Source organism: Sturnus vulgaris, chromosome 1, assembly GCF_052056855.1.
Source record: "Sturnus vulgaris isolate bStuVul1 chromosome 1, bStuVul1.hap1, whole genome shotgun sequence".
Classification (NCBI taxonomy): domain Eukaryota; kingdom Metazoa; phylum Chordata; class Aves; order Passeriformes; family Sturnidae; genus Sturnus; species Sturnus vulgaris.
The window spans coordinates 140,632,383-140,645,755 of record NC_142243.1 but is presented as its reverse complement, the minus strand read 5'-3'; the positions used below and the strand labels follow the sequence as shown (position 1 = coordinate 140,645,755).

The 13,373-nt window shown below is 31.5% G+C and overlaps 1 protein-coding gene across 4 annotated transcripts in view; it reads left to right on the top strand.

Moving 5' to 3' along the window:
• The window catches only part of CSMD3 (CUB and Sushi multiple domains 3), a 587,774-nt gene that overhangs the window by 275,331 nt on the left and 299,070 nt on the right, over positions 1-13,373 (top strand). For all 4 annotated transcript variants that reach the window (XM_088178475.1, XM_014870085.2, XM_088178481.1 and 1 more), the window contains 2 exons: positions 6,582-6,685; positions 12,604-12,716. In XM_088178475.1, the coding sequence (XP_088034601.1) occupies positions 6,582-6,685; positions 12,604-12,716 (217 nt within the window). The remainder of the gene's footprint in view (positions 1-6,581; positions 6,686-12,603; positions 12,717-13,373) is intronic.

Below are 13,373 nucleotides of genomic sequence, written 5' to 3'. Positions count from 1 at the left end.
GATAAAGTCTGTAGAAATAGAGATTTCATAGACCAATAACCAATATCCTGACACTAGAGATGTTCCCAGAATGTTCAAGTTTTAACATCTCTTCTCTTGCTATCTTCTAGGTACAAATGCTATTTCTACACCATGTTAAAATTAATTACTAATGAGCTGCTTCCTTCAATGTCTAGATAAAAAATTTTATCTTCTTTTGCAGTAGCTTAATAAAAATAAGTAAAATTAACTTAAAATTAAGTACAACTACTTGTAATTTTTGGAAGTAGAGTGAGACAGCATTTGTAAATATTAAGATATTTAATGTGAGAAAAAAATGTTAATCCAATCTGAAATAATTGCCTAGAGGTTAATAATCTGTCTCCCAAGACAAAAGTTATCTAACAGTTTTTATTGTTGGGAACATTATAAACAGAGCCTTCAGTAAAAGAAAATGTGTTTGTTTAATGATTTATTTACACTCATTCATTCCCCTTTGTGGAATTATTGAAAGTATTGCAGAATGCTATATTGCTCTGAATAATCAATCTCAGAAACTCCTATTGTGAATGCAAGTCAGCAAAATATGTCATGCTTCTATGCAAGCAGAAAACTATAAGATGAAAAATAAAAATATCATATCTTTATGCTGTTAATTTAATGTATTTGTTCTCAGAACAAGGTAGGTATATACATTTGTTTATAACTACTGTTCCTCCAAAGTAAAGGATTCTAAATTATATAATAATAATAATATAAATGTATGTAAATTTAGTACATTTCAGTTGTCCTCAGTATAGACACCCACATATAAATGCCTAATCTCATTTTCTAGACCACAGTATTTGGTATTTCTAAGATGTGGTTGATCTAGTGTGAATTATCTACCTTTTGATGAAATAGATTACACTCTAGGCAGGATTTTTCACTTTTTGTGAAGAAGCTTACATCAAGTATAGTTGTTTGCACTGCAGATGTCTACACTTAAGTATGATGAATCCTATTTCCAAGAAGGGGACTCAATAATAAAGTGACTATCCATTTCAACTGGTGAGAATTTATCCCTTGTAATAATAATGAACATTTACCTTCTAGCTTTGATTTCTCTAATGTTCTGTGAATCTCCAAGTTTTCTCCTGCCTTTCCCCTCACCTTTCCCATCCTGTCTGATATTCAAAGATTCAATTCAATTTGAAGGGACACAGGTGCTCTATGATTTAGGCTGTTTCATTTTGAATTATGTTTTGTTCTAGAATATGTAACTGCAAATTAACCAATTAAGCTATTCTTATGTTACACAACAGTTCTTAGATACGCTACATTCTTGGAAGGATGTTTTAATTCATATTTATTCCTTAATATTAACCAGTATATAGCTCATTTAAGCTATATCTTAGCTTAATACTTAACTACTCTTGTAAGGAGATAAGGTTCATTACACCTTTGGAAACGTCATGATTATTTTACTGGTAGAATGTCCCATTTTATGGAGTGAAAAAACTGTGCATCTGAAAATATTTTTAGAGTTGCATTTACTTTGGAAGACTCGGGATAACAGATGCCCGTATAGAAGTACATGCAGCTTTGTGTCTTTACTCTTCCCCTTCAGAAGCAGTTCTGAGGAACATCCACTGGCCTCTATTACACACCATTCTGCTTTCTATGTTTTGAAACTTTTAAAAGTTGAGTACTTCACCTGGAACATTACTTTGCTCAAAAAATCTTCAGGGAGATAATTTCATGAGGAACTGCATACACATATTGAACAACTGTCTGGAAAATCTGTTGTCTGGAGTACATCTTTCTGAGCGTGCTTTCTCTGAAAAGCTACAGGAAGTTCTCAAGGCAGTCATTAACTATTCAATAAAACCTTTTCCCATTTTACTTCTGAGCTGGTATTCTGCCCAAGGAGTGGGTTGTAAAGGATATATTCCAAGGCACAGAAAGAAGGTACACCTACTGAATTTTGTTAGAAATTTGATCTCTGCTCCCAATGGTTCCTTTGAAATAATTAGAGACCAAAGTAAATAATTATAATTTTCAGAAAATTATTTTTCAAATAGGTTGTTTTTTTTTCCCTGTAGAGACTTACAAAATAATTGGAGACCAAAGTAAATAATTACAATTTTCAGAAAATTATTTTTCAAATAGGACTTTATTTTCCCTCTAGAGACTGCACTTATTAGTGTTACTGCGTCTGATTACTATTTGTGTCTGGGTTTATAACTTCAATTTAAATCAGGCATTCAAACTTGTTCATTACTTTTGGGTTTATAAATAGCAAGAGGAGTCCAGGATGTAGAGAGACTGTTACCTTCTATTTAGCTAATTTTTAATTTTTAATTATTTTTTTAGGGAATAAAGAGTCAGCATATTTTATTTTTGAACAATTTGTTCTTTTAATATAGTATGTACATGGAGAAAGAGAAAACACAAGATTCTTTTTTCTTCAAAGTAGTGTATAGGGATGTATTCAATAATATCCTCTGGAACAAAATTCAAGATATTATTAGCCTATATCAGAACAATTGTAGCAGTCTGATACCTGCTGGATTTATCACAAATGTTACTATAAAAGCATTATAAAAATATATTATAAAAATTATATAAAAAACTTTAGGGACTACTGAGTGTCTCTTTCTAAAAAATACAATATAGTCATTATTATTATTATTATTATTATTATTATCATTATTATTGCCTAATTTAAAGACATTCTCAACTCTGAAGCTATACAGATACATATCTGATATCATTAGTTGATTCATTACGAGTGAAATGATAGCTCAAGACTGGTGGCAAACTGTCTGAGATGGAATCTTTGAAATTTTCTTCTTTTGCCTTCCAGAACCAACCTTTAATCCCATTATCAAGAATCTTATAGCTCAGGCATATCATTGATGAAATATTTTTATTCAAAATATTGTCCCTTGATGTTATACCATGTCATTTGAAAATATTTTGTGGTTCCGCATTTCCTCTATTCAGCTTTGAAAGAGATTGTGGGCAGTGGATAAATGCAATAAATGCAGAAATCTATTATAGCATTATCAATGTTTGCATGCATCAATAAAACCCATGGATCTTATTTCATTTATATTAATGCTTTAATCTTGCTCTGGGAAACTGGAAAAATAGACTTTACTGGAATGTATAGATAAAGAAAAATACTTGCCCCTGCACTTATGGTTGCCATGCATCTGCTAACTAGTACAGTAACACACTTTAGTAATGCTAGTCTGATTTAAAAATATGTAGAATATCGCAATAAATAATCGCAGTTTTCCCTGAAGTGTTTGTTTCCATAAACAACAGACTGAAAAGTAGAATTACTCTAAGGTCTTACTCTAATATTAAACTGATTCAAAGATGGCACCCAACTTTGGTTTGTCATTTAAAGAATTTTCAGAAAAATGAACAGAGACACTGTCAGATAACTGGTGAAAACAGAATTTTTGGAAAGTTTATTAAAAAGCTTTAAGTTATTTTCTCATCTTACCCAAATTTCAATTTTTATTTAGAAAGGTTCCATCAAAATCAACTTTAAATGCTGATATCATAAAAAAACTTTTTTCAGTATTCTAAAGGGAATAGTAAATATAATAAGCAATGCAAGTCCAACAGGCTTTGAGTGTTATCAAACTAAAACTAATGCAAAACAAGGACTCTGAAAATATAGCCTTAGACTACTTATTTTCTTGCTTATTGGCATATTTGGAAGGATTTGAAGTACATTTTATATTGTACATTATGTCTTTACTTTGCATGTCAAAGGATGAGTTTGCAAGAAGTATACAGGTTTTACTTTTACAGTAGGAACATGTAAAGGCTTGTATAGTACATGTGTAGTAAATTAAATTCCTGTTGGATGTTGACAACTCTGGCTTTATAGAACTAGTTTTTTATGTCAAACCTATCCCATTATCACAGTTTTAGGTGAGTTACAAAGAGAGTGAGACAAAAATCTTGTAATTAGACTGTCTGAAAAATATTAATGAAGAAAAAAGAAATTACAACCTTTTTAAATGTGCATCTCTTTTGATTAAAAATTTAAAATAACCCCTCTCTTTATCACAGAAAATAGTTTCAGATTGTAGAAAAGTGAGATTACATCAGAGCAGCCAGAGTAGAACAGAATCATCAATAATTTGGAGATTCATTAGAGACAAGTGGAAAGATTGAAGCTGAAGCCTAGTGCAAAGGTTGAAGCTGAAGTCTATGTTTGAAAAACATCAATTTTGATTATTTTTTCATTTTCCACAATATTCCTTAATGAGACAAATATTTTTTCCAGGAGTTCTCTTAGTTTTTATTTGTGAGCATTGTTAAAAAAGAATGACATAGATCTTACTTTTCTGCAGTGAAATAAAGAAAGCCTTTGTCATTCCTAATGTAAAAAAGCATACCTTGAAACTTATATTTCCTTTGACAATTATCTAATCCTTTGATGAAATGCACATCACATGGGATAATGTTGATTGTCCTAAGGAAAATCTGTTCTACTTTTTTGACACACCCTATGAAGACAAATACTTCAATTACAGTGGCAGATGCCTTGTATCAATTTGGTGATACTCAACCAATATAAAGTATCTAGAAGGCTATTAATTTTTAAAATATTACTATTGCACTTGCCAAAAAAATCTGATAATGAGATTAGATTTCTTCTTGTGTTTAATAGAAAACAGGATTAAGATTTCTGATAATGAATTAGTTATATAATTTTTATACTATCCTCCTTTTCTTCTTCTTATGTGCACAGTATCAATGGTTTTGTTCCATATTATTTCAAAATTGATTTTACTGTTAATAAGTGAAATATACTTTCAAGTTGAATTCAGTATTAACATTATTTGCCCATGTTTTATTGCAAAGTCTTCTGTTCTGATGTAACTGTGCATCTAGTTGCACAGAATTTAAAAGTGGACCAAAAATAATGGCTCTTTCATTTGGTTGGTTTGGGGGGTTTTAGTTTTTATTTTTCGTTGGTTGGTTTCCTAAATACTGAGTGAAATATGTGTCAGCCTCAAATGCAGTTATGGATTCCAGTTTAAATTCTTATGTCTAGTGTTACAAATTTTGTGGCTAGAACAGCACAAGATATCCAGATTTTTTTAAAAAAATAAGAGATTAAGAAGATTTATGTGTGCTTTTCTCCTCTTTACTCAATTAAAGCAAATCAGCTGCTTGCCTACACGATTTTCCATGTCCTTTCCATCTGTGCCCTCTTAACTCTCTGTACTTGACTGCAGTCCCTGGGGTATTGGCACAAATGCATGTACACACATGTACATGTACACACACGTGTTTATATATGTGAATATTCCCAACTGGCTCTTCTTCAGTGTATTTATATCACCTCTCACACCTGTGAAGGAAAGTGTTTCTCCTCCTTTTGGAACAAATTGCAATCTTTAGAATATTTGTCAGTTTTCCTACTTGCCTGTACTGGTGCTTGCTCATAGAAACCTGTCCTTCAGTTACCAGAACCCCAGTGTAACAAAGGCACCGAGATTTCAAGGACATGATAATAATCCATCAGAATGGCATCCACATCTTTAGACAAATGCTCTCAGTTCTCAAGTAGAACTATAATAAAAGATGATTTATTGCAGTACTAAAATTCTTATGTAAAAGTATTCTGTTATTTTTATCCATATGAAATTTTGAAGAACTAAAGAAAGAGTTACCATGATTAATATATGGGTGGAAACAGTATGCTCTTTTCTTTTCTTTTCTTTTCTTTTCTTTTCTTTTCTTTTCTTTTCTTTTCTTTTCTTTTCTTTTCTTTTCTTTTCTTTTCTTTTCTTTTCTTTTCTTTTCTTTTCTTTTCTTTTCTTTTCTTTTCTTTTCTTTTTTTCTTTTCTTTTCTTTTCTTTTCTTTTCTTTTCTTTTCTTTTCTTTTCTTTTCTTTTCTTTTCTTTTCTTTTCTTTTCTTTTCTTTTTCTTTTCTTTTTTTCTTCTCTTCTCTTGTAAAAAATGCATTATTTTCTTAAAATGGTGCTGAAATTTTGATCCTTCAACAGAAATATGCACAGAGCAATTTAATTTACAGGATATTAAAAATGGCCATGATTCTGATAGTTGTATTTCACATAACTTCATGAATTAAGAAAATTACTTTTACCTTTGATGCCTCTTTATCCTACTTGAGCCAGATTATAGATGTCAGGAATAAATTCTATTCTTAACCTGCACTGCATTTACTCAGTGATGTACAATTATTTAGTAGGTATTTTAAGACAGTGAAATTGCACAAAATGCAATTCGTTATCTTGTCCTTTGAATATATAGTAATCAAAATGTAAAGTGATCACCCACAACTGTAATAAACATGTAACAACTACATAAATAAGTAAAATCATGGTGCTTTGAGAGGTCGGCAGAGTGATGATACCTAAAAGTTATTATAATTCCCATTTCATGAACCAGAAACTTAGGGTCAATTACACTAATTTATTGTGACAGATGCTAAACTTACATGAAATTATTAATTGGAAGATCACTTTTGGGTTTACACTGCTGAAAAGCTTAATTTACAGACTCATCTCTCAAGTACATTTATTTATTTCTAAAATATATTTACGTATTTTATTTTGTAGGTTATTCAGATAAATTTTGAAGAATTTGATCTGGAGATTGGCTATGACACACTGACAATTGGTGATGGAGGAGAAGTGGGTGATCCTAAAACTGTACTTCAAGTGTAAGTCTTTATCATTTACAGTTTGTGTTCATTGAAAGATGTCATTAATGTGTTTTGATAAGATTAAGTAAATATTAGAATCAGGTAAATGTGAAAAAAAACTAACTGATCTTCTAAAATTACTTAAGATGACAGTTTAAATATATTGCTACAAGTTTACTGTTCTGAAGTCAGAAAGAGATGACCTAGATATCACAAAAGAAAAAGATGAGCTGAAATCAGAAGTTTAAAACGCATCGTGTGGACACTTATATGTAGACATGTAAATTTTAGGAACTATTGCACTCCCTTTGTGTGTTCTCAAATTAAAAGTGTATAAGAACATAATTGAAAATAGATATATGGACAAATTGTGCACAAATTTTGCAGTCTCCTGGTAAGGTTTGCATGACAAAAGATGTATATAACATCCTGAGCTTAATTTGCTAATTGACTGTTATAGATAACTCCGAAGAGCAAGTTAACATAATGAAGAAAATTACTACAGAGAAAGGCTGAATAGAGTGTTACCTAAATCACATATTGCAAACCAGCATTGGGTATTGAATAGATTTTTATCCTTCATGGACATTTTTCTAGAATGTGTGAGCCCATTTATATAGATATATAATATTCTTAATAATTGTTGATTAACTTCAAAATACATATTTCTCAAATACTTATCGTGTGGCAACAATACTAACAATTGTCTCAAGAAGACAAATTCAGAATTTTATTAGTTTGTAAAATTTTCAAGACAATGCTATAAGTCAGCGATTGTGTTTGTTCCACAGTCACTTAAAATATGCAGAACACTTTAATTAGGCCTTCTAATTCATCATTTTATATAATTCTAATTCTAGTCTAAATAAATCAGTATCATATAGAAGAAATGAATGTCTTTTAAAGTACATTCCATTTACTTTTTCAAATTTGAGTCAAGTTTATTTAAAAAAAAGTGATCTAATGGTTAAAAACCATAATTTACATGTAAGGGATTATCTGCTATTTAGAAAATATTTTTGTAGCCAAATAATATTTAGCTGTTAATTTTAAGTATACTAACCTTTCAGCAATTACTTGATATTATAATTAGTTCAAATGAGTTAATAATTGAAACACAAATAAAAATGTGATACAAGTTAAGTACAAAATATATTTAATCATAAAACAAAAGAATAACAAAATTAGAATTCTTTAGAGTTATATTCCCTGCAGTATATTTATTGGAAATGTATTAAAACAATTTTACATATTGTAGTTTTCCATTATTCACCATAAGAATGATATCAAGAATTAGGTTTGAGTACACTAAACCCAAGTTTTGCCTCTTTTTGTGTCCTAATTTTACCTCATTAATATTAGCAATTGCAAAACTTTGAACTGAACATACATTTTTTCTAAGATTTACAGATTTTTCTAACTAATTCCCCTTTAGATTTTTCCTTCAGAGGATAGATTATCTGACCTTCTATTTTTTAATAGGTTTTTTAATCATTCTATCCTTTCTATTTTGTTCTATTTTGTTTAATATCTTTATCAATAGTCTGGACAAGGGGTTTGAGTGTGCCCTTGGTCAGTTTGCAGATGACACCAAGTTGGACAGGAGTGTCGATCTGCTGGAGGGTAAACAGAGCTGAAGATCACGGGTCTGTAGTTCCCTGGATCTTCCTTTCTCTCAGGAGCAATGTTTTCCTCCTTCCTATAGGAAGGACTTTTCGGGTGATGGAGAGTGACCTGGCAACAACATCAGCTAGTTTCTTTATGATCCTGGGATGTATGTCATCAGGCCCCATAGACTTGTGACTTTTCAGTTTCATCAAGTGGTCTTGAACTTGCACTTTATTTACAGTGTGAGTGACCTCTCTCCCTCAAATCCCATGTGGAGGATCGAGGACTTGAGAGAAAAGGGAAGGGTGACAGTGAAGACTGAGGCACAGAACTCACTGAAGTACCTCAGCCTTCTCCATATCTGTTGTCATCATTTCTCCCCTCTTGCTTATCACGGAGAAACACTCTCTTTGGCTTTTTATTTTTATTTTTTTTTTTTTTTTCCTGACTAATGTGAGAAGAATTGGACATTGTTCCAATGTCAAGCACTGGAAGGCACTGCCCAGGGTGGTGTTGGAGTCAGCATCCCCAGAGGTGTTCAGATGTGTAGATGTGATGTTTAAGGACATGGTTTAATGGTGGACTGGGCAGTGTTGGTTTAACTGTTTTACTTGATGATCTTAAAGGTCTAAATATCTGATTCTAGAATTATTATCCATGAAAAGACCATCATTTGGCCAGGTATTTATGGTGCAATTTCTTTAGGATGATGCAGTCTCTTGGTGGATTGCAGATGAGTTAATTGCTACCACTAATAAATTTGAGACATGTCAAAGTACTGTAATATCTACTTTTTAAGCAGTACTAATCATTCAAAAATTAGTGCTGATAATGCTAGAATTCAGTTTAATCTATTCTTAGATTCCTAAATTATATGGAATATTCTCTCATGCGGAAAGAACCTTTATTAAGTGCCAATTCTTAAGTTCTTATTAAAGTTTAACTAAAGTATCATTACTGAATTACAGTAATGCATTAAGTCAAAGTGCAATAATATTTTAAATTTTGAGTAATGTGGTAGAACAGTCTGCCCAGACTGCATTTCATTGAAGATGTTAGCATTTCATAAAAGTATTTCTGATGATGTACCTTATGTTGGGGAGAAATGACAGAATTACGCTATTAAAATTGTCACAAATAGAAAGAATCTTGAGTAATGTTTTTTAAATTATAAAAGTTAATTAGAATTTTTACGTGTTAGCATACAACAAGATAATCTGTTCTGTAAATAACTAGGCAAATAATTTTAAAGAATTATTACTATGAAGATCCTGGAAAAGCAAAAAAATACCCCATTAATTTATAGGGGTTTAATATTAAGTAATATTATGCAATAAGCCACAAGTATCTATATTTTTTTTGTTTACCAGTAGTATCAGTATTCTGTGATGAGAAATATCAATGGTGAGGTTATTAGGATTAAAATGCATTAAAAAATTACATGGAAAATGGAAGAAAATTGAGTACTGTAAAAGCCATGTAAATCTTTTCTCCTGTGAGCCATGCAGATTTTGTGAGATATGATGCATAGCAAATAAATCAGCTGTTCTATCATTTTTTTTGGTTTTTAAATTTTAAAATAATTATCTTTCCCCCAGAAAATTGCTGAAGAACATTGGTTTAAATATGTCTGGTTTACTTACTAATAATGTGAAAACATTTATCTTCCAACCTATCAGAGTTAATCAGGAAACTTATCCAAGTGTTTAATCTTCTAGTTTTACTGGGCACTGCTTGATAGGAAGGTTCAGAAGCAAAAACTGAAGTTAAGTGGCATTTCACTTAGAAATAGAATTACGCTTCCTAAATTGGTAATTGCAGTCCTGATTATTCCTATTCTGCTGATGTTAATCACAGAAGGAGCTAAACTCCAAAGCCTTTTCAGTACTTGCCACTAAGTTTCCCCGGGTGCCTTTAATTCTGAGCCTGTATATCTGTGCACCATAATATTTCTAGTCTGTTTGAACAGATGATTAATATGAATGCATTCTTAGTGCTTTCTTATGGAACTAAAATCAAGGTGGAGCAGTGTTAAGTGTTATTACCGATGAATAGAGGGGAAGAAGGAAAAGAAAATAGTGCATTCTCCTCCATACATCAGTCACAGCACTTTTTCAGGATATTTGGAAGTTTGCTTTCAGCAGCTTGGTCTGACAATTGTTGCAGGTGACTTCTAATGCAATATCCATCTAGGCACTGGTTCCTGTAACATGCCTTTCGAAAATCCAGCATACAATAGTGAAATTCAATCTTTTTGTGCGCTTGCTGTGTTGGATTCGCATGTGTTCACATTCATATGACAGGTTGTCTTCAGCAAATGGAGAGCCTTATCTGAATATCCTCAAACCCAGTCTTCAGTGTATGCTCTCATGGGGAGAATATATGTCACTAGAATGTGGGAGGAGTAGTTCTGGAGCTGTAGAGGAAGAAGTGGAAAACACCCTGCTGAGTGTTGTAACTGTTAAGGTGTTTAATAAAAAGGGAGACATCATAATCACATACTTCCATTTCTACTGCTGTCAGTGTTCACTACTCAGTTCTTAAAACGGAACATGTACTTCCAGGAGAGCAATCTAGATACTGAATCCAGGGTAGAGGAAGCTACATTAACCCCTAGAAGGACAGAAAGAATAATTCTCCTCTTCAGCCATTCATTATTCTTTTAAATATCTTCCTTCATATAATAATGTGTTTTTTTTCTGGATCTTATTGCTTTTTGGCCCATTCCTAAATGTTTTTAAAGGATCTTTAAGGACTCAAGAAATAGAGCAACAAGAGATTTTTGTGTTCTCTTGATTTATTTATTTTTTAAATGTATTTTCAAATGTTTTTTATCCTCCTTTACTATTTAATTGGAAAGTATTTCTTGTTAAAACTATGGATAAAAAATGTATTTACAAATTAATCTCAGAAAATGGAACTGCTGAACATTTTGATGGATGTTTATCATTGAAATTATTCTGTCTGACACAACAGGGAGATTAATATTCTCAATGCCCTTAATATTCAAAATACATACTGTCAGTCACTAGAGACAATTACAAAACACTTAGCCATTACATCAGTGTTGTATCTCGGCAACATCCTGTTAATCTACTAATTTGGCAAGGACTGAACTCGCTGAAGACACTTTCCCTTAGTGCAGAAATGAGCAGTTAATATGTTCTTTTGGCCAGGCATTTACTTGTTCAGTTCTGGCAAGAGTCTTTCTAGTTGCTCCATCTGTGAACACAGATGTGGGAAACAGACATGGTTTTTTTCCCACAGCAGACTATTTAATACAGAAGGAAGCTAAAAAAGACCAGAGGGAGGAACTAAAATTAACTGTAAAATACATTTAGAATAGTCCATTTTAAGTTTCAGCTAGGTTTAAAGAATGGTTAGAACTTCAGAAAATAAACAGTTTTCACTGCTATGCAGTATTGTGCTTGTGATCCACTTTACAAGAATGAAAAATACATGGAAACTTTTCAGCATTGCATTTCAGATAATAAACTATAACCAAATCTTAAAAAAATTTTGGGAAGAAAATGCAATGTAACATAAAACTGCAGCTTTCACAAAATTTCTTCCTTGCTATCACACTGCTCATTCAGCAAATAGACTCAACATTTAGAATTGCACTGATTTGCACATTTTTGCAAACAATAGTAAATTTTTAAAAAATTTAAGAAGAAAATCAAGTTTAATTCTTTCTTAATTCTTAATCATCATCTTGTAACAGTAGAAGGTTTTAAAGTTATGACATTTGTAAGTTTTCTTAATGAAGGAATAAACAACAGCTGAATCTTGTCAAGCTGTTCTTCCTTTCTTGTAGAAGAGGTGATGAGAGGAGGTGAGAGAGTGCAGGGAATACATAGGCCTTCATAATAATATTGCTACTTAAAAATAACAGCTTCTTTTAATTATGTATGTCTTTCAAAGTGGGTAGTTGCATACCTGGAAAATCAAAGAATCACTGTAATCACTCATTATGGGCTTCTAGTGCCTGTCCCTGGGTACATATCCCTGTACCTGAGTAATGGACACTGGATTGTCTGATAAGGATCAGGGAACTTGCATGTCTTTCTGGAGCAACAACTGAAAGTGAGATTAAATATTTCAATACAACATAAGCAATAGTTACATGTGTTTATAGACTACTATCAAATTTCCAGGAACTGGAAATTTGACAGTTGTCTTGGCTGGCCAGCCAGTAAATAACTAAATTAGTGTGGACTGAATGCAATGAATTTAAAAGCAAACATTAAAATATGTTTGATAGTTATTTAGATTTCTTACAAAAAGAAAAAAAGTCCTTAATTCTTAATTCTTTCTTCTATCTTTAGGTTAACTGGGAGCTTTGTACCAGACTTAATTGTGAGCATGAGCAATCAGATGTGGTTGCACCTTCAAACGGATGAAAGTGTGGGCTCAATTGGCTTCAAGGTTAACTACAAAGGTAATGATACATAACAAGAAGCAAATGTAATGGTATATCAAAAATTGGGCCAATATTATGAAATGTTTTTCTTTCATGTTAGTGGAAGCATTCTATTTCCAGTTCTGTCAGTTTTAAAAAGAAGAAATTATAAGCTGAAATGTACAAAAAAAAAGAAGAAAAAAGTTCTCTTAAAGGTCTTATGTTACATGAAACTGTGTGCATTTTGTTTGATGTGTTGTTTCAGCGATTGAGTTTTGGCAAATAACTTTACTCTTATTTTCTGTTATTTGATATTGACAACTATTAAAATGTAATAATTCTGTGATTATTTAAAGATGAATGAGAAAAAAAAAGAGTACTTCCTACACTCTTTTGAAAATTAATGCATACCATTACATTAAAAAACCCAAACTACTGCAAGTGAACAACTTGAATTACTACTAAATTTTGAGCCAAGACAAAGAAAAACCTAATTATGTTGTTCTTTATGGTCTCAAAGTGCATAATGCACTACACAAACCATCTGTTGCTATTTGATACTTCTGGAAGGACATTCAATTTTTATAGAGCATGAACAATAAAATCAAAAAAAGCTAAATTTCAACACATATACATATATATATGAATTTCTGTATTATTCCACAATTAGTTATATTTGTTATTTTTATATTACTT